Here is a 20,139-nt window from a genome sequence, read left to right as displayed (position 1 = left end):
GGGGTAGGCCGTAGTCCTCTGCAGGGGTGCAGGGTGGGGGGTTGGGGGAGGGGATTTTTTGTTTTACTTTTATTTGTTTCTATGGCCCTTTTATTTTTTTTTCTTTCTCTTTCGTTTCCTTTCTTTTGCCTTTTCTTTCCTTTCTTCATTCTTCGGGTCAGCACAGTGGGTCCACTCTTGTGTCTATTATTGATCCTTCTTTATATGTGCCTATACTTTCTACAGTATTATCAGTTTCAATGGGCGGGCGCTTAACTGGTGCGAACTGTGACTGTATGCTTGCATATCCTGAATCATATGCCTTAGCGCCACTGTTCTAACTGCGGTGGTTCTCACTGTGGATGTCTTACTATTTTGCCCGCCCTTTATGCGACTCTGTGTTATTGTATGGCACCTGATCCTTTCATTTTTATATTATAAAATGGAGCCTTTTGAATCCTGTAATTTAGATGATACACTCAATAACAAGTGTTATCCGAATCTACGATACCTCCGATTCACGGGCTGCCGAGTCGTGTCATACCTACTTACTGTGATGAAACTGATTAGCGGCCGGCCCTGGTGGTTGTAGGCCCATACTTGTAACCGTTTGAAGTAATAATAAAGGTTTTCCACAAAAAAAAAAAAAAGTTGTTACGCAAGTTGTTAGGCTCCTTGGGCAGGAGATCTTTTCATCCGTGTTTGTTGTAGTGCATTCACACCGCTCTTTGGGCCCACGACCGGTGCCCGGGGTGCCCCCAAGGCCCATCATCGTGAAGCTCCTGAACTACCGCAACAGAGACTCTGCACTTCATGCAGCTAGAGACAAACAGCCACTTAATTTTGAGGGCTCTACTATTTCGCTATTCCCTGACTTTACTGTCAAGGTCCAAGAAGCACGTCGACAATTAATCCTTTTGAAGAAGCAACTAAGAGAAAACAATATTGACGACACAATGCTCTACCTCGCCAGACTCCAGATTAATCGCCAGGGCCAGTCACACATATTTACAGACCCGAAGGCTCTACAGAGGGTGATGAAAGACTGAGCTACAGACAATGGACGCAGCCCGGGTCAGCCTCTGCTGGATGAGGCATCGGGAGGAGTTCTGGAGGAGCAAGACTGATGATGCGCTTCTGTTCCATGCAGATAAGATGATTGTTGCTGGGGTTTGAGCGGGAGATTACCAGGCATCTGGGAAGGTTTACTGAAAAGCTGTTTGTTCACGCTTTATATACATGGTTCTGTCACGTTTCAGAATTGACAGGCGCTGTGAGATGATGTGGGAGAGGGAGTTCACCAGATTACGTAATTTTGTGGTCCTGATTAGTCCTTTAATAAGTTGACAGGAGGGGGAGGGGATTTTATGGTATAATTTTTGCCTCCAGAGTTCTCAATCCATAGGGGGTATGAGGGGCGGAGACCAGTTGTGGTCTCTTTCAGTTTATGTATAGGAAGCGTGCCACCTCTGCCCACGAGTGTGATGCACAATTGGGATATCGTTTTGAGAGGGTGGGAGGGATAGGTTCTCCTTGCGTTCTATTGACACTTCTGTATCAGTTGTTAACCTATGATGTTACCCAGGAGGTCTGTCTGCCAGTTAATTGTCTAGGCCATGTTTGGGTTGACCTGACGTGGGTGGGGGGTGGAGTGAGCAGGGGCCTGAAGATGCGCAGCACTGTTTGGAGACACTACACACACTGCACAGGTACTATGCATATATCGGGATTTTATGGCCGACACTAGCGATATTGATGCGACGGGGTCTGTTGCTACTGATCACACTCCTCGCAGGGTTTATACACAGGGTACTCTATGTGCACTTACATGGAATGTGCCTGGTCTTAATGACCACAGGAAACTACGGAAAGTATTCGCATACCTGAGCAGGCATGATATTGATATCGCACTTTTGCAGGAAACCCACCTACCTCTCCAGCCCGTTACTATGTAGCAGAGGTTTGCAAGGAAATACACATGCTGCGGGCTTCACTACACACTCCAGGGGAGTACTCACATGGGGTTCGCCCGAAGTCTACCTTCACACTGCAACCCCTATATACTGATGTTAATGGCAGATTTGTTGTATCTAGTTGTCAGGGTAGGGGGCTGGATCTACTGGTTATTAATGTGTATGGGCCCAACTATGATAACCCAGACTTTTATATAAATTTGTTCTGTAGCGTGCAGGCTCTTGAGTGTGTGAGCAGCAACTATGGTGTGAGGATTTCAATTTAGTTATGAACTCGGAATGTGACCGCTCTGGGGTACCGACTAGATGGGTCCCCGCCTCGGCTCGTACACTCGCTGCATCTATGATACGTGCAGCGTTTCCCTGACAAATTTGCACACGATTCAGCATTCCATGACTTGCACCCATGTATTGATTACTGGCTAGCCTCCAGACAGCTGTAAAATCAGGTGCGAACTAGTGAGGTGCTTGCACGTATGTTTTCAGATCATTCCCCGATTTTAGTAGTTATTGACACTCCCTCGATGAGAATTCCTCATTATACCTGGAGGTTTCCTCCATATTCCCTTCTAGACGAAATATTCAAGGCAGAACTAGCAGACGCAATTGAGAACTATTTTGACGAAAATGTGGGCTCGGTAAAGATCTTCCAGGTGGTATGGGAGGCGTTTAAAGTCTATATTCGAGGAGTCACGATGTCCAAGCACTCTGGAGTTCTTAAAGCGCTGCGTAGAAGGTTGACTGACTTAGAGGGCACGCTGACTGACCTAGAGACGCGACTGTAACTCGGTGTCTAGGATGGGATGATGGCAGAATTCAAGACCCATTTGGAGGAATTTCAAGGAACAGCTGATGCTGAAATTAAACATCTCGGCAAATATGCCACGTCACACATTTATGGTAAGGGAGAAAGACCAGGCAGGATATTCGCACAGCTACTACGGAACTGGCGTGACCTCTGCTGAGGGGGTTGCACTAACAGAAGATCATGCCATAGTAAAGAGATTTAGGCAATTTTATTCATTGTTGTACTCTTCACGTAGAACAGGCTCTGGGCTGAAAAATTAGAATACTTGCCTCATATTAAACTGCCATGGATGACTGACACATCACAAGTTTTTAATGCAGCCAATATAGAGAGAGAGGAAATACTTCTTGCGTTATCCACTATGAGAGCGGGTGGTGCCCCCGGAGTAGATGGCCTAACGGTGGCATTTTAAAAGGCATTCCTGGACCTCTTACTGCCTCACCTGTCTGCTCTATTTGATGATATTTGCGTATCTGGCTCAATCCCGCCCTCCATAGAGAGGCGGTATTTGTGGCCATTTTAAAACCGAGGAAACCACCTGAGGAATGTTCGTCATATCGTCCCCTCTCACTCCTCAATGTTGATACCAAAGTCTTTGCAAAGACTAGTGCCACTGGTCCCCATGCTGGTCGCGCCGGAACAGGAGGGGTTTGTCCAGGAACGTAACATCACTTATAATCTACATGCAGTGTTTGGGGCCCTAGAACACACCGTTCGGGAGGCACGTGCAGTTAAGGTGTTTCTCGTTATGGAGAAGGCATTCGATTCTTTTGAATGGCCCTTCATAAGGCAGGTATTGGTGCGTATGGGCTTATGACCGTTCTTTCCGCAGTTGTTGGGAGTACTCCATTGCTCGCCTTCGGCACGTATTAAAATTGGGACTTAGTAACGGATCCGATATTTATTTTGCGGAGCACGAGACAGGGTTGTCCGCTCTCTCCGATCCTCTACACGTTAGTAGCGGAACCCTTAGCCTGTGCTGCATGAGTATCCTAGACATAAGGGCATTCGCATCCCAGGACATGATCTCATAGTTTCGGCCTATGCGGATGACACTCTTCTTTATGTGTGTGATCCTGAACGACCTCTCTCCTCGGTACTGCAGAAGTGGTGCTTTTTGGGGCAGCCTCGGGTCTACAGGTTAATTGGTCCAAATCCCTCATATTCCCCCTCACGCTGTCGACAACAAAATCTGACCTCGGCTACCCACTTCAATGGACTACGGACTCAGTGAGGTATCTTGGAATACAAGTACACTCCGACTCGGAGGTGGTCTTCAGAGACAATTATGGAATATTAGTGGGTAAATTGGAAGACGATATAGACCGTTAGATTCTGTTACCGTTGTCGCTGCTAGGTAGAATTTCAATAGTGAAAATGGTAATTCTTCCTCTATTCCGGTTTCTTTTTACAAACATCCCGATGGTCCTCCCCGGTATATTCTTTAGGAAACTCACGACTCTGATGGTTAAATTAGCTTTGGCGGGCAAACAGCTGAGAGTAAAATGGCAGGTACTCACCCTACCTTACAACATGGGTGGGTTGGGGCACCGGACTTCAAACTTTATTATAGAGCCGTGCAATGCGCCCATGCTCATCTCTGGAAACACGGCTCACCAGATATCCCTCATCTACGCATTGAGCTGGAGGTAGCAGCCCCGAGCCTGCTACCCATGTTGCTCTTCATGCCTACAGATCACACGACTGGCATTCTAGATTCGATCAACGCAACTAATTATGCCTGGCATCACCTGCTGAAGTTGCAGGCTGGGGCTCAGTTGTACTCACTTTTGGTACCCCTTGATTGGTTCCACTGGTTGTCGCCATGTGGAGATTGGGGTGTCGTCCACACGCTTAATTCCACTGGGGTCATTACTATAGGAGACTTGTTCGAAAATGGAATCATGAAGGATTGGGACTCCGTAGCTGGGGGTGGGAATACGCCCTCACTCCTAACCAAGTTTCAATATCCTAGGACAAGACACACATTACTGCAGCTGCTAGGCACCGACCTGACTGAGCCACCGGAGACTACACTCTCCCTGATCATAAAAACGTAAGCCACGACGAGAATGGTCTCTAGGATTTACAAACAAGCCTTGTCATATAGAGCGAACAACTACACTAAAGCTAGTTTAGCCTAGCAACTTGACCTAAATATGGAAATAGACGACATGTGGTTATACTGCTGCCTTTACACAACTAGTTTCCCTTAATGGTAGGCACCACCTAATAACACTTTAAGTTCCTAAATAGGGTCTATTATACCCCAGAAAGAATATGTAGATATGGGCTCTGTGAAAACTCACGATGCAGTGAACAAGTAGCTGACTTTGCACATCTAGCCTGGCTTCGCCCGGGGGTGGCTATATTTTGGAGACCGGTGTTTTTGGAATTGACAGTTATAACTGGGCGGGAGCATCCACCGGGCTTTTGGGCTTCTCGAAACCCTTGCCTAAGGGACTTCGCAGGGTAGTAAACATGGGATTTCTCATTGCAAAGTGAAGGGTTGCCATTTGCTGGTCAAGGGGGCCCTCTACCTACGTTGACCCAATGGGCCTCCGACATCTTATATTGCTGTACACACACGGAAAGTTTCAGTGATCTCATGCCCCCGCAATAGACCTAAGAATTTCTGGACATTGTACAATACATATAGGACCAATAAAAATAGTGAGGGAGGGGGCTCTCCGACAGATGTAATTATTTTATCTCAATCGAGTTGTCCCTGTGCTACAACTCTGAGAGAGTAAGTTGCCCTTTGTAAAACGCCATAAGTGCGAGTAGGGGAATGAGTTATAGTTGTTATGTAACTTACAGTATGTATATCCACGGACTGTCCTCCTGTTTCTTGCCTGAGGGTATATTTCCCTTGTATCAACTATGTTATGATGACTGCCTGGTGTGTTACCATGTTGCACTTTGAACCTTCAGTAACTTTGTTTAACTCATCAGTCATTGTGTTGCCATGATTACTGTAATGTATCTACAGCCTATTGTACAGCTCGCATCTGGTGCTCCTTTATTCATTTATTTATTTATTTATTTATTTATTTTAGTAGTTTTGTATAGAGCTAGCTGGACCAAAGGGTATCGGAGCGCTTCACAACATATACAATAATGAACAGACATGTGATCCAGGAGAGTGGCGGAACATGTGGGTTACTGCAAGTGTGGGACTGGCATATGGCCGCAGGGTAGACTAGCAGGGGGTAGGATCTGATATTCAACCATACATAATCAGGAATCAAGAAGTTTAAGCACAAGGCTTTCCTGAACTGCGTCGGAAGGTAGGGTTTAATATTGAACCATACATAATCGGCAAACAAAATGTCTATACACAGAAGAATTTCTTGAGCTGCAACCGTGTTGTCAGACTCTAATTGTAGTAATGATGGAGTGTCAGTTGGGTGACTGTCTAGGGTCTGTCAGTTTCCTCGAGTGCTGTCGAGGAAGAGGTCTTTGAGTAGGCTGAACTTTGGAAACTAGTGGATTGTTCAGATGTGGGGTAGTATGGAGATTTTAGGTGCGTTTCCAGCAAAAGATTTGGCTATGGTTCTGTGCTTGCGAGTTTTTGGCAGGATGAGCAGTAGAGCTGGTGCTCCTGAGGTTTCTCGACTGGCCTCCCCTTTTGAGTTTAGCTGCCAGGTATTTTGGTTTACCTGTATGGGGGGCTTTGTGCGTGAGGCAGGCTGGTCTAAAGCTGGCTCGCAACTCCACTGGGAGCCATCTGAGTTCTCTGAGGGCTGGAGAGATGTGCTCGAATTTCTTAATTCCGGTGACCATTCTTGCTGCTGCGTTGAGTGTAGTCTTCAAGGGGGCAAGGTGGGTGGGGGTTTTTGCTGTCCCCGTCAAGGTAGCAATCCCGTAGTCTGTTCTGGAGAGGACTACTGCTTGGGTGGCTTGTTAAAGGTCCTTGGGTGGGAAGAAGGGTTTTATTTTGTATAGTAATTTTAGGTTGAGAGACACTTTTCGCGGATCTTGTGATGTTTCTTCATGTCAAGTTTTGGGTCTAGGGTGATCCCTAGAGATTTCACCGAGCCTGCCTAGGAGAGGTTACCATTGAGGGCATCAATGGCTTTGAGTCACTTTTCGATTTGAGGGTTATCATCTTTGTTGGAAATGAGTAGTATTTCTGTTTTTTCTTGGTTCAGTTTCGAGTGATTGGTTGGGAGCCAGTGTTGGACCTCCTTGAGCGTGTTGTTTAGTCTCTGGATGTCATCAATTGAGGTGGTTTCCAGATAGAGCTGCGTGTCGTCAGCATATAGATTAAAGGGGATGTTGGATTTTTTGAGTAGAGAGGTGAGGAGTTCGATGTTGATGTTGAAGAGCTGGGGGGAGAGTACAGACCCTTGTGGAACACCTCTGATGACAGGGTGGAGGTCTAATTCGAAGTTTTTGATTTTTATTCTCTGTGATTGGTTGTGAAAAAAGGAAGAGAACCAGCGAAGGACCGTCTCTTGTAGATTAGCCCTTTCTTGAAGAACCCTTAAGAACAGATTGTGGTTGACTGTATCAAATGCAGCCGATAAGTCAAGGAGGATGAGAAGGCAGCATTTATCAGAGTCGAGTGACTTGAGTAGGTCGTCTATGACATTGAGGATTGCTGATTCAGTGCTGCATCCCTTTCTGAAGCCCGATTGGTGGGGATCTAGTAATTTGATGTTTTCTAGGTGTTGAGTTAGCTGTGAGAGTACACATCTTTCTATTATTTTGGACAAAAACGGAAGGTTCGAGACCGGTCTGAAATTGTTCAGAACTTCAGTGTCTAGGCCTGGTTTCTTGTGTGACTCGTCCTACCTTGAGGCAGTCTGGTACGATTCCAGAGCTCAATGAGCTGTTGATGATCTTGCACCATATTGGGGCTAGGACTAGCTTCAGGTCTTTGGCCAGGTGAGTCGGTAGCCGGTCCAGGGCATGAGCGGAGGGCTTGGCGTTGGAGATTAGATTGACTATCTCTGCTTCCTGGATGGGAATGAATGATGACCACTGTTTTGAAGATTTCACGGAAGCGTTGACAAGGGTATTTGACAATTTGATCTCACTGAGAGAGATGGGATTTGAGCCCAGTGTCAGGTCGATTTTGGCGATTTTATAGTTGAAAAAGGTTGCAAAGCTGTCGCATTGAGCTTTGGATGCCTGAGTTGAGGGAGGTATGGGTTTGGAGGTTTGATTCCTTATGATATTGAAAAGTTATTTGGGTCGGTTTTTTGCGTTATCTAATGCCGAGCAGAAGAAAGCTGACTTTTTGTTCTTAATGTGATTTTTGTACATCCTGCAGGCTGCTTGGAGTTGATCACGGTGGAGGGCTGAGGGCTTGTTCCTCCAGGTTCTTTCTGCGGCTCTTAGTTGTCTTCTTTCATCGTTGATGTCAGTGGTGAACCATATTCTAGAGGGTTGTTCCTAGATTTCTTTAGCTTCAAGGGACCAATTTGGTCCAGGGTAAGCGTCATATTGGTGTTGTAAAGAGGAGTGAGATTGTTGGTTGAGAGGTGGACAGTGGAGAAGGGGAGCAGCCAGCTGATTCTTTCTTCTAGGTCCGCTCGTGGTATTTGGGCTGTGCTCCTGACCCATTTGGGAGGGTCGAGCTTGGAAATTGGATTGGTCAGGATCGAATGTTTGATGTGATGGTCGGACCAGTCAACAGGGAGGATGTGGTCGATGGAGATAGCCTTGCTTTCGGCTATAATGGCGTCAAGGATAGCTCCTCTGTGATTAGTTTCTTCTAAGCAGTGTTGGGTCAGATTGTTAGCTAGAAGTAGGTTATTTAAGGTTTGAATGAGCGGGTTCTTTGTTTCATTCCACCTTAGATTGAGGTTGCCCAGAACTATGTTTTTAGAGTTGCCTTGTGCGCAATCGGCAATCAAGTCGGAAAGGTAAACCCCGAATTCTCGAGAGTTGCTTAGGGGGTGGTATAGAAGATGGCAGAGTGTGGGTCTGGTATCCTGAGTTTTGATGTTGACTGAGAGGCATTCAAAGGAGCTGTAAGCACCAGAGGAAATTTCCGTGATGGAGATGTTGCTCTTGTGGATGATTGCTATACCCCTGCCTCTTTTCGCTTGCCTGTCTTTCTTGATCATTGTGAATCCAGTAGGTATTCGCATGTCTGTGAGCCAGGTTTCTATTGTGAATGCTATGTCTATGTCATGGGAGAGTATGGCTTCTGCTAGTTCAGATGCATGTTTAGAGGCTGATCTGCAGTTTATGAGCATGCAGTTGATCAGGGGGGGTTGTTCATTGAATTTATTCAGTTGGACTTTTGGAAGGAGGGCAAGGTGGGGAGGGAGTCTGGGGGCTCTCAGACGAGGGTGTTTGCTTCTGAATCTCGTGATTACTTGGATCGTGGATTTAGGAGAGGAATTCCACGTGGGTCGAAGGGTGCCGTTGGGTGTATAATTCCCTGCGGGGTAAGTGAGGTGGTTGCTCTTCTAGGTCTTTCCAAGGAGCTGCTCTTCCCTTTACTGGGGGACCGGGTTTAGGTCTGGGGGGGGACTTGAGGCTCGGTGGGAGGTGTTATCTTACCTAGGCTGGGTTGGATGAGACTAATTAGCTCTAAGGGTGGCTGGGAGGACTTTCGGGTCAGGGCTAGGATGGATAGAGTTTCATTCAAGCCTCGAATCAGGATTTCCAACTGTGTTTCTAGTAGGGAGAGGTGATGCGTCATGTTGTCTATGGAGGGAGGATGGGTGTCAGTAGCAAGATTGTTTTTGGGTGAGGGAGGAGGGACCAAGGGGTGTGGAAGGGTGTCAGAGGTCGCATTGTCCTTGATGAAGGGGGATGGGTCCCTGACTTGATGGTAGTTTGATGAGGGAGGAGAGCCCTGATTGTGATGGTTCTTGTGGAAGGGGATGCCTGGATAATTTATAGTGGGGTTCAAGGGTGAAGGGAATGCTGCTTCAAGGCAGGTGACGGGTCCCGATTGACGAAGGGACGGAGGGCTGTGAGTGGGCTGAGTTGGAAGGTGATGTTCCCACCTGGGAGTTAAGAGAGGAGGGGCATGGATAGACGGGCTGTCTGATAGTCGGGAATGGTGACTCATGGCAGGTGACAGATCCGGAGTGATGCGGGGACTGGGGGCTGTGAGTGGGCTGAGCTAGAGGGTGATGTTCCATCCTCTGAGTTAAGAGAGGAGGTGAGGAGGGGCATGGGTGAACATGTTATCTGATTGTCGGAGGGTAAGTGGTGAGAGGAGGGATAGAGTTACGGAGGGGGACTCGGGGTGACGGCTGTCTGATAGTCTGGGAGTGGGTGGAGAAAGGAGGGATGGTGTTAAGATTGAGGCCTCGGGTTGATGCCGTGGGGGATGTCGGGGCAGCTGCAGGAGGGGTCCGATGCCTCTCCTGTCGTGGGTGTCTCTCTGAGTGGGAGGCTGGGGTAGATCCGAATCCTGAGGTGATCAAAGGGACTGTTTTTTAGTGAGAGGAAGAGAGAATCGAAGCTCTCAAGGTGAGCGTTTTTGGCCTGTATTAGGACTGTGCCTTTCGTTAAGATGAAAATGAAAGAATTGTTTTGAAGGGTGTCGGGAAGATTGGCGCTCAGCGGGTACCCAGTGTGTAGGTGGTGATAAAATAATTACGTCCGGTGCAAACAGGTCAGGGGAACAACACCAGCGGAAAACAACCCCTGTGGAGACAGAGACGTTTCCCTTGCCAAATGAAATGTAAAGTGTCCTGTGCACACAAATTCTCAAATAGTTCTCAGGTGAGAACCAAAAGTATAGTGAGCCTTTAAGGAATGATTTCACAATCCATCCGTGTAGAGTGAAAATTATTTAATAGTTCAGAATGGATCAGTACATACAAGAGCAAGTAGCCGACACGTGTTTTGTCACACCGTGTGCGGGTAATGACTCATAAGGGCTATAGAGAAAAACCAATAGCAAACTGCCTCCAATTGCGGTCATTAAAACGGTTTGCACGAAATGCTAAAGAAACAGAGGGTCAATGGTTGAGGCCCAGTACATGAGGGTACCTAAGAGAAGACAAAATGAAATTACAATGTCCAGCGACATACTAGGTTTGTTCCAAGAGGTAATGTGTTGTTTCTAAAGAAAACCACTGTATAATATAGCGTGATTACAGTCTACATAAACTGTCACAAGGTGTGAATTATAGAGTCACCCAAAATAATTATCGTTGCCGCGGTTAGATTCAGAATGGAGGACAGTCTTAAAACTGACAGACTATAATCAGACTCTATCAAAGTGACATGCAAGTTACAGTACTGTGGGTAATACGAAACAATTCTATGAAGTCGGATTGTAGCATTAGGGATTATGCTTGTGCTTGGCTGGTTTCACTGTCTCTTCTGGCGGCCATTTTAGGAACAGGCATCTTATGCTCAGTACGTCAAGAACTTTTCTCTGCCGTAGCTCAAGAGATTTGGTCTCTTTTGATAATCAGACTCTATTACTATTTGTTGACTCGTTTTGTCCTTTTTTTGCAGTCTTTGCTGATAAAAACCATTTCGGACTCAGTTGTCGCTCAAGACTGTTAATTGCTAATTGTTGACTAATTGTCCTTCTTTGCTGTCTATGCTGAAAAAAAGCAATTCAGTTTCAGTTGTTCCTCCAGCCTCTGTCTGTTGCTAGTTGATTATTTGCTCAGGACTCAGTTAATTGATAGCTATTGAATATTAGTGTCCTTTTTGCTTAATTTTCTGATGAAAATTGGCCTTTTACATTTGAGGGCTATGCTGGTTTTAGCTTGTACTCGATGTCTTTTCTGGAGGCCATTTTAACCACATGCGTGCTAGTGGAATTCTGCACCCATGCTGATATTTTGTAAAACCCATTGTTCATGACGAGCTGGGCTCGTCATCAGTGTTTGAGGAGGCTACACCATGACAAGCCCAGCTCGTCATGAGCCTGGAAGGGGTTAAGGACAGGCGTCTTGCATTAACTTTGCAGCGCTCATTTGTCAGCCGTAGCACGAGCGAATCAGTCTAAAAGGTGTTCCGCGCCCGTTTGCCCTGGGCTGCTGAATGATGGCAGCTGATTTATGAAACAAAGGCTGCTCGAGTCTGTGGAGCGAGCCTCTGCCCTTTGCTTAATGGGGCTAAGGCGGCCATTGCAGAGGCAGGCACTGGAAACTCTCACCTTGGTCCCGGGTGCTTCTCTGCCGTCATGGCGCGTCCTGTGTGTCTCCAGCTGCAACTGAGTGTCCGGGCTTCTGACCCTCGGTCCTCAGTGTATCCTACTGTCCTGGACGCGCGGAACAAAGTCTGATTGCGTTGTAGAGTAGCCCATAGCATATCCTAGCCAAGCAAAAATTGTTTTAGGCCAAAAAGGACCTTTAGGTATTTCTCAAGTGCAAGTTTTCAGGTTTTGTCTGTCCCTACCACCACCTCACTCCATGCCCCTTCTCCACCCTGTCACTAGTTGCCTCCCTACTACTTACATCGTAGCTTGTTTTATATAGTGTGAAGTCCACGGGAGGGACTTGGAGCGCTTTACATTTGTGGCAGTTACAGAACACAAGGACACCTTAATTTTTACAGGCATGGGGAGGTTAATTGATTTACCCAGAATCACAGGATATATTGAGCTGTCACAGAGACTTGAATCTGGTTCGCCAGCTCCAAAGCCGGCAGCTCTGGACGTAACGCCACAGCCTTTCCATGTTCAATGTTCCAGCTAACTACACTTTGACACACTGGTAACTGCAATGGGCATTGATCCAAGAGTAAAAATGGTACTAAGTGTATTGAAAATAACAATTTGAACTTGTTTGTACTTATAGAGCTTAAAGTAAAAAAACTAAAACAAACATCATGCAGTCTAGCTATGTCATATAGCTTTTTATTGATTTCTTTATGATTTTACTTTAAGCTGTGTAGCACAACAGCTCGAACCACTGTGCAACATTAAAAATATATATATAAAAAAGACAGACAAAGCCAATAGATCTCGCATAGGGCAAACCTATTGGCTTTGATAATGCTTGTCATTAGAAGTCAAACCTTTCTGTTCCAAATGCACCTAACACACATTTAGCAAGACTTAAGGTGTGCTTCTTAGAGGAAGTCTGTTGTACATTTACCCAGAAATCAAACTATGATATATTGCTTAGAATCTGATGGTTATTTCTCTGCTTCTTTGTTCTTCTTTCAAAAGGTACCTCAAACTGCTTCTGTGCTTGGGTGTGCTATAGAATTATCGATTATGTATTTGTAACACATGTTCTGCATTAGTAGTTTGGTATCTGGATCGACCAATCAAACGTTGATAGTACTACAGTTGTATCTAAAATATTTAACTGAGGTGCTGCACAGCTCTGAATTATTTAAAAAAACTCCTGTACCAAAGTATCCAGGTAGGCTGAAAGGACCTTTGTATGGACTCCTATCAAATTTGCTTCACAGATGTAACATTCCAGGTTTTGTTAACCTTTCTCAGTGAGGTACAGCCGTTAGGTTGGCCCAATTCTTCATATAAATTTGATATAAAATTGAGGCATGTAGAATTAATATCCAGTACTTATTTGGAAACCATCTATTTTTAATCTATTTGATAAATCTGACAAATTAACGTTTTTTTCTGTTTCATTTTAATATTTCAGTCTAATAGCAAAGGTCCTTCAAGTAGATCCTCATCTGTGCTTTCTTCAGCTGTGAATAAGAGAAATTCTCATAAAGGAAACGTAGTCTCTGTAGGAACCCAGAATTCCAATATAGTGAAGGATGTGAATTCAGTTGCAACCACTGGAGTATTTGCTCCAGGCTTACCAGAAACTGACAATAAAGGAATTGATTTTAACCAGGACAAGACAGGTAACTAAAACGTCTTTTCATCTACCAGGTGTGCTGTGCTTTTAATAGATATGCAATGAAGTTTGTGAACCTGTAAAGAATTCAATAAATGTGTGATCCCTGCCACATTGAAAACAGTAACCTTGCCTCCATGTTATTTTCCTATATGTGGAGAAACCTCACATTTGGCAAATTTGTACTGTTAAGTATTCTCTGAACTGGCCTGCTTGTTTTTTTTGGGGGGTGGGGTGGTTCTTTTTCAACACATTCTTCCTTTTGTGGATTTCTCATGGTATCCCAGGCTGATGCTAAACCATGCATGTGTGCAGCAGCAGATCACTCAAACTCCCTTGCTCTCTTTTTCGGTCTTGGGCATATCCACCAGCCACCTTTATTATCCTTGGTTAAACTTTTAAACACACTCCTAGACAAATGACCTCGGGGCTATATAGGTAAATAACAGGCCAGTCTGCCATGTTATATTACATTACATTATATTTGTTTAGCTTGGAGTTCATCTGAGCTTCTTGTTGAAAACACTATAACCACTAACCTAAAGGAGATCTATAATAATAGTAACGGACTAACGGTAGAGAGTTGTAGCTTTAAAAGCTTTTAATGGGGAAAAAAAGGTTTTGTCCTAAGCTGTAGTGGGAGAGAGTTTCAGGTTGTAGCTTCCTCCATGGAAAATGTCTCTTCTCTGAATCTGAAATATTTTGCTTCGGGAACTACATGAATTCCTGGATTAGCAACCAGAAACACACCAGTTAAATGTGGAGGAAATGAAACTATTATAGAGTTCTCCATCTACTTTGGCTGCTTGGACAACTAATTAGGGGTTTTGCTCAGTGAAGATACTGTACTTGTAAGAAAGCTGATAATTTGCAGTTGGTGGTTTCCCACCTAATGGACTAATAACACTAACATTTCAGGGTGAACATCAAAGTCACTAAATTCACCTGAGTTCAACCCCCTAGTATCTGTCACAAAGCAGACCGAGACTTAATTTACGGTAATGATTAAAGTATTTTGCAGCACCAAACCAGTAATGTTATGTTATTCTGGATTAAGTGGGGACGGCAGATGTTATTAGCCGTTAGGCAGGCGCGTGTGGCGGAGTCGAGGCAGGGAAGGCGAGAGTGTTGTAGAGAGCAGAGTTCAAGAGAGGTATAGTTGTAATTTTCCCCATTCTGCCTAGTCCCTAGGCCCGACCTGGTGCGGACAGGCGCAGACTGGCTTGCCTTAGGCGCGCCCGCTGCGCTCGTCCACTGCGCGTCCTGGGAAAGCACATAGTTATAGGGGGGAGAAGGGGCGTGGCCTGACGATAGTGGGCGTGGCCCGGGGAGATGGCGGCAAAGAGAAATGTGCCCCGCGGCAGCGCTAAAATCCGCTGCGCGGGGAAGCCCAGATCGTGCCTTCTCAAAGATTCAATTACCAGGGAGATGGTGAGTTAAAATACACAGTATCGCAAGCAAAATGGTTAAAATAATAGCAGCGTTTCTCCCGGCTTCCGCCTCAGGAGTTTAGGTGTGAGAAAGTGCCTTTTTGACATGATTACCCCCTCTTTATGCCTGGTATTGATGTGGTCTTGATTGTAGTGCATAGGGTCCCTGCCTACCAGGTCCCCTGCATTAGTACTTCTTCCCTAAAAACTATTCCACAACTGTCCCTTCAGACCCCCCTGTAAGTCCCTAGTACATGGAACCTGGGTACCTAGGGCATGGGGACTGAAGAGGGTCTCTTAGAGACTCCTTACCTAGGCCAGACAGACTCTCCTTTTACCTGCAGCAGGCCATGCATACTGCATTGACAATTTGACATGGCACACTTCCTGTGTGCCATGCCAACTAGCACTGTCTAAGATCTAGGTAAGTCATCCCGCTAGCAGACCTTCCCAGCCCTAAGGCAGGGTGCACTATATCACAGTTGTGGTCACATCTGCTTGAGTAGATATGCCCCTACAACATTGTGGTCTATTCCTTAATGTTATAAGTGTCAGGCAAGCCAGAGTTCATGTGTTGGAAACTCAGCAGCTCTAGTTGTACAGCATGATGATGGCTTCACTGAAAACAGGACTGTTTGGTACCAAAGTACCTTTTTCAATAAACCCACACTGATGCCAGTGTGGGATGTATTAAGGGCACCTCAGAAGTGTCCCTTGAAAACCTACCAGCAGCCTGCCACTACCAGACATGTTTCTGGACCCCTGGGTCGGGAGCCTCTGTACTCTGGGACCAGAAACAATGCACATCCTGGGCGGAGGTGACACGCCTCCACCCCCAGGATGGACACAGTGCTTGAGATGGGAAGCTCCAAAGGCCTGCCACCTTTGTAATGTGACCCCCAGAGTCTGCTGCTAATAGGAGGTTGCAGCCCCCGGTTTATACCCCCACTTGGAGCTGGAAAACCACCTGGAAACTTAAAATAGGTGTGCCTATCTCTGCAAACTCACCTGACCCTTGCCTCTTGTTGACCTTTTGTCCCGGAGACAGGAACTGTAAGTCTGGTACTTATCTATATAACTGCATTATTGTTTTTTCTCATAGGATAACATTAAACTCTGTGTAAATTGCACTTTGTCGACTTTTGAAAGCTTTACGTATTTTTGCTGCAGAACGCACTCACCTTATTGTGAAGAGCTTGGTCTTAACATAAAAAACAAAGCTTATTTGTATAAAATTGGTGTGGATCTCCTTTTTGAATCATGTGTCCCTAATTGATCAATGTTGTGCAATAAATGTCTTATAATCCTCTGTGTTAGGCTTAAGGCTGTTCACCCACACTACCACTAATAGAGCAACTTGGGTTTGCATTGAGCCCTTTACGCTACCTAGGGAATCTCTGGATTCTGCAAGGTATAACCACCCAGTGGTATACCATATACAGAGCCAGCTTCCAACAGTAATAAAGTGAAAACAACAAACAATAACAATTTGAAACAGAGTTAGAATAAAAGAGTGCATTTTAATAAAATTATTCCAAAACGACAAAAACCAAGAAGGGAAACCAGAGAGATGAGTTTTAGGTAAATAGTTCCTAAAAGCAATAAGCACCAATGATAGCCTATGGAAGCGGTAAGCTGGGGCCTAGACACAATTTGAGTCCTACCGCGATGGGGTGCAGGTCATATACCCCAACTGGGATTGTCCTTTAATAAAGATTTTACGTTCTTGGTTTTATGAAGCTGAAAATCCTCTAGTGAGTGAAGCTTGAAGCTGTATCTGAAGAAGGTGCAGTGAAACTGGACACTTCGGCAAGAAAAACCTGCCTTGAGGCAGCAGTGAGCTTGGCAACAAATGGGAGGACAAATCACAGGAGGAGCAATGATGGTAGGAAGCAGAGTGGTAAAGCGAAAGGGGAAATACATAAGACACCAGCCCCACTCCCCAGCCATGCATCACCACCACAAGCAAACAAAGGTGCAGCCTAGCAGGTACGCTCCCAGTAAGGCACACAGCAATTACCCCAGTGTCTTAAACAGGAAGACCTCTGACCCGGCCTTCTAATATAGAAACTAAACATGTACCCAAAGTAGGGGAAGGAAAATGCCAGACCAGTTCAATCAACAGCCGACTACATACATAGGAAAGAGTGATAATAATATGGCATGGAATAGGGAGCAAGGTGGGTCCTACCCAAAGGAAGAGAGAAATGCAGCCCTGACCCATACATTTGCCTTTAGCTGATCCTTGAGCTTTTTAGAACATAAGCACAGGTGCACCATACATCCATTTCAAGAGCTAAAGGAACACTGTTCTAACTGTACACAACGCAAGAAGTATTCAAAGTATTTCTTTTTATTCCAGTATTAAGCAGAAAAGCTGCTGTTCCGGTTATCCTTTGGCTTTACTCTCTTGTGTAATTTGACTTTTTCAATCTATCAGTGCCCTGAAGAAGCCCTCTAATAGGACAAAACGCGCCGGCTGTATCATTGTGAAAACTGATGTTCACAACCATGTTTTAAAATTCAATATTGGAATAAAAGGAAAAACTTTGAATAATACTTGTGTTGTATACAGTTTAAAAAATTGTTCTTTTGATTCTTGAAATTGATGTGTGGTGCACCTGTGCTTATGTTCTAAAATGTTATGATCCCATGGGGGCTTGCACAGTGACGGTGGGTGCGTTTCAGTGTGCACACATACCTTAATAAGTATAGGGGTCAGAATATAACCAGGATAGTAGTCCAGGTGCTGTGGATGTGAGGGCTCCACTGTCAGATTCGTTTCTCACTGATCCTTGAGCTTAATATTAGGATATTATTGATGTGATACCCTGTGTAATTTTGTACACCAATCCTGTCCTTCAAGGATTGTGGCGCGGAATACAGACTTTAGGCACTGTTCGGCAGGTGTCTAGCTGGTGGGTGTAAATCAGGGATGTCCGTTGTGTCATGGACATTGGCAGGTGGGAGAAGGGAGTCCGCATCAAGTGCTGATCATTTAATATTTTTAGGTCTTGCTACTCAAATCTTTTAGCTTTACTGTTGTCAAAAGCCTCAGGTGGACCATACCAAACACCTACAACATACTTGGAGGCCGCCGATTGTTTAGCTTTATAGTCACTCATTTGCTTGCTTATCATTCAATGGCTTACTTTCCTCTTCTTGTGTTTCTGTCTCATGTAGCATATCCTTTTTACCATCCATTTGACTGGTTGACTTGTATCAGGGCTGGCCCTAGGCATGTGCAAAGTGTGCACCTGCACAGGGCCGCCAAACCCCAGGGGCCGCCACGACGACGGCGGCCCCCTGACAGGATTTGGTGGCCTCCGGGCAATGGCAGCGACGTGTGAGCGTTGTTGTTTTAAGCAGTGACTAAAAGTGAGAGCCTGTGGCAACACTGCCTGGCTGTGGTTTACACACGTTGCTCCAGCAGGATTGAGGTTCGCAGCTGTTCTAACGCAGCATTAGCACAACTGCAACAATGTTTCAACATTATAACTGCCGGGGCGCAGCTCTTCCTGTCAACCTGACATCATTGTGGGGGGACGTCACATCCTGCTTGCTGCCTGGGCGCCAGGAGAATTCGTTTTGGGTGTTAGAAATAAAGGCGGCTGGCTAGTTTGTGGAGCAGCGCGGCACGTAATCGTGCACATAATCATGCCCGGAGGGAGCACGCAGTTAATTACAGTGGCGGCCGTGAGTTCGCACCGGTCCGGACCACCTCGTGGCTGCATACCAGCTGTTGTTACTAACCCCTACCCACCTTCCCTGAATTCAGTATTTTACCGCAGCAGAAGACGGATTTAGTAGATCAGAGGCAGCCAGGACAGACCGTCTGACACTCGATGCCCCCACCTCCATGGGGCACACAACTGGTAAGCAATAAGCAGGCTCCAAGCCCTTTTTAAGATAATATGTCTTACATTCGCATGTCCCGGAAGAGAAAACTGATTATGATCAGCTATTGCTGAGATGCACCTAATGTTAACAAGATCAATATTAATGAAAATGCACAGGCCATCTCGCAGACCCTGCCCACTTGTGAGCGCGAGCTGTGCCGTACTGCCTGTGAGGTGTCCGCGTGTGTTTACAAGATGACTCGGGCAGGGCCTGCAGCACACATGGTGCCCACAAAATACAGCTTTAGAGGCGCTAATAAGCACAGTAAAGGAAAAGACCACAAATGCCCCGAAACCATGAATGCAGCTTGGTCCACAGGCATAAACCAGATTACGTTAAAGGACAGTTCAACCCAGAATCTGACTTTATTCGTTCCCTCTGAACGCGTTCAAAGATCAGAAACAGCCGTCAACAGCCTCCTGTATGCATCCGTCTCACATTTGGGGCAGATTGTAGAGGTCTGACTTTAGTCTGCTTGCTGCTGAATGAAGATAATGGTCAGACTGCATCAATCCCTTGCCCTTCCTTCTCATTCGAAATGACTTCCGAATATGTGCTCTAGATAAGAAGGAACGTGGAAAAAACCGCTGCAACGTCGGACTAACGTCATTAAGAGATAAGTCTTGAAGACCGGCCCCCCATTTTCTCGAGGGGCTATGAAAGGAAGTGACGCGGCTCCTTGTTATGATGAATTAATGTAAACAGCATTTTATAAAGCACTTCAGACATTTTGAAGAGCTCCAACTTCGCAGCAGAAGAGATTTAGGTAGATTTGTAAACTGCCCAGGATCACAGGGTGGGTGGTGCTGGATCCGGATGCAGGATTCTTGGGGTCCTGTCAGAAGTGTAGAGCACCACATCATATGAGACAACCCCCCGAGCTTTGCACAGTTGAAGGCGCACTATTTCCACGAGCAGTATATACAGTGAATTTGATTTTGCACCTGTGCAGCTTCACTCTGCCCTTTAGGCCAGGTCCGTGCTATACAAATAACAGACTCGCATATCCATCGCTCAAATTACTTTCACATTTCACTACACTAACTCACGACTAATCCTTTATGGGTTCCGCCTGGTCAGGGGTAGTAAGCGCTATATAAATGCAATTACAATACAATACAATACATGCATACAAACGTACATACAGGCTCGTACTGGCCGTTAGGGCAAAATGGCAGTGCCAGAAGGTCTGGGCTCACACATCAGTGCATGGGCTGGCTTTGTGGCTGTTTCTGGTTGAGTCGCAGTCTCCCACACCTTATACATCACTAATGCAGCTTGTCTTT

General features: G+C 45.7%; 1 protein-coding gene across 2 annotated transcripts in view; it reads left to right on the top strand.

The window, feature by feature from the left end:
* NEDD1 (NEDD1 gamma-tubulin ring complex targeting factor) overlaps positions 1 to 20,139 on the top strand; it is a 413,616-nt gene that overhangs the window by 198,330 nt on the left and 195,147 nt on the right. For both annotated transcript variants that reach the window (XM_086918169.1, XM_086918174.1), the window contains exon 8: positions 13,320 to 13,530. In XM_086918169.1, the coding sequence (XP_086774295.1) occupies positions 13,320 to 13,530 (211 nt within the window). The remainder of the gene's footprint in view (positions 1 to 13,319; positions 13,531 to 20,139) is intronic.

This window comes from Lissotriton vulgaris, chromosome 1_1 (genome assembly GCF_964263255.1).
Source record: "Lissotriton vulgaris chromosome 1_1, aLisVul1.2, whole genome shotgun sequence".
NCBI classification, from domain to species: domain Eukaryota; kingdom Metazoa; phylum Chordata; class Amphibia; order Caudata; family Salamandridae; genus Lissotriton; species Lissotriton vulgaris.
The sequence above is the reverse complement of the archived record's forward strand: the minus strand, read 5'-3'. Positions and strand labels throughout refer to the sequence as shown.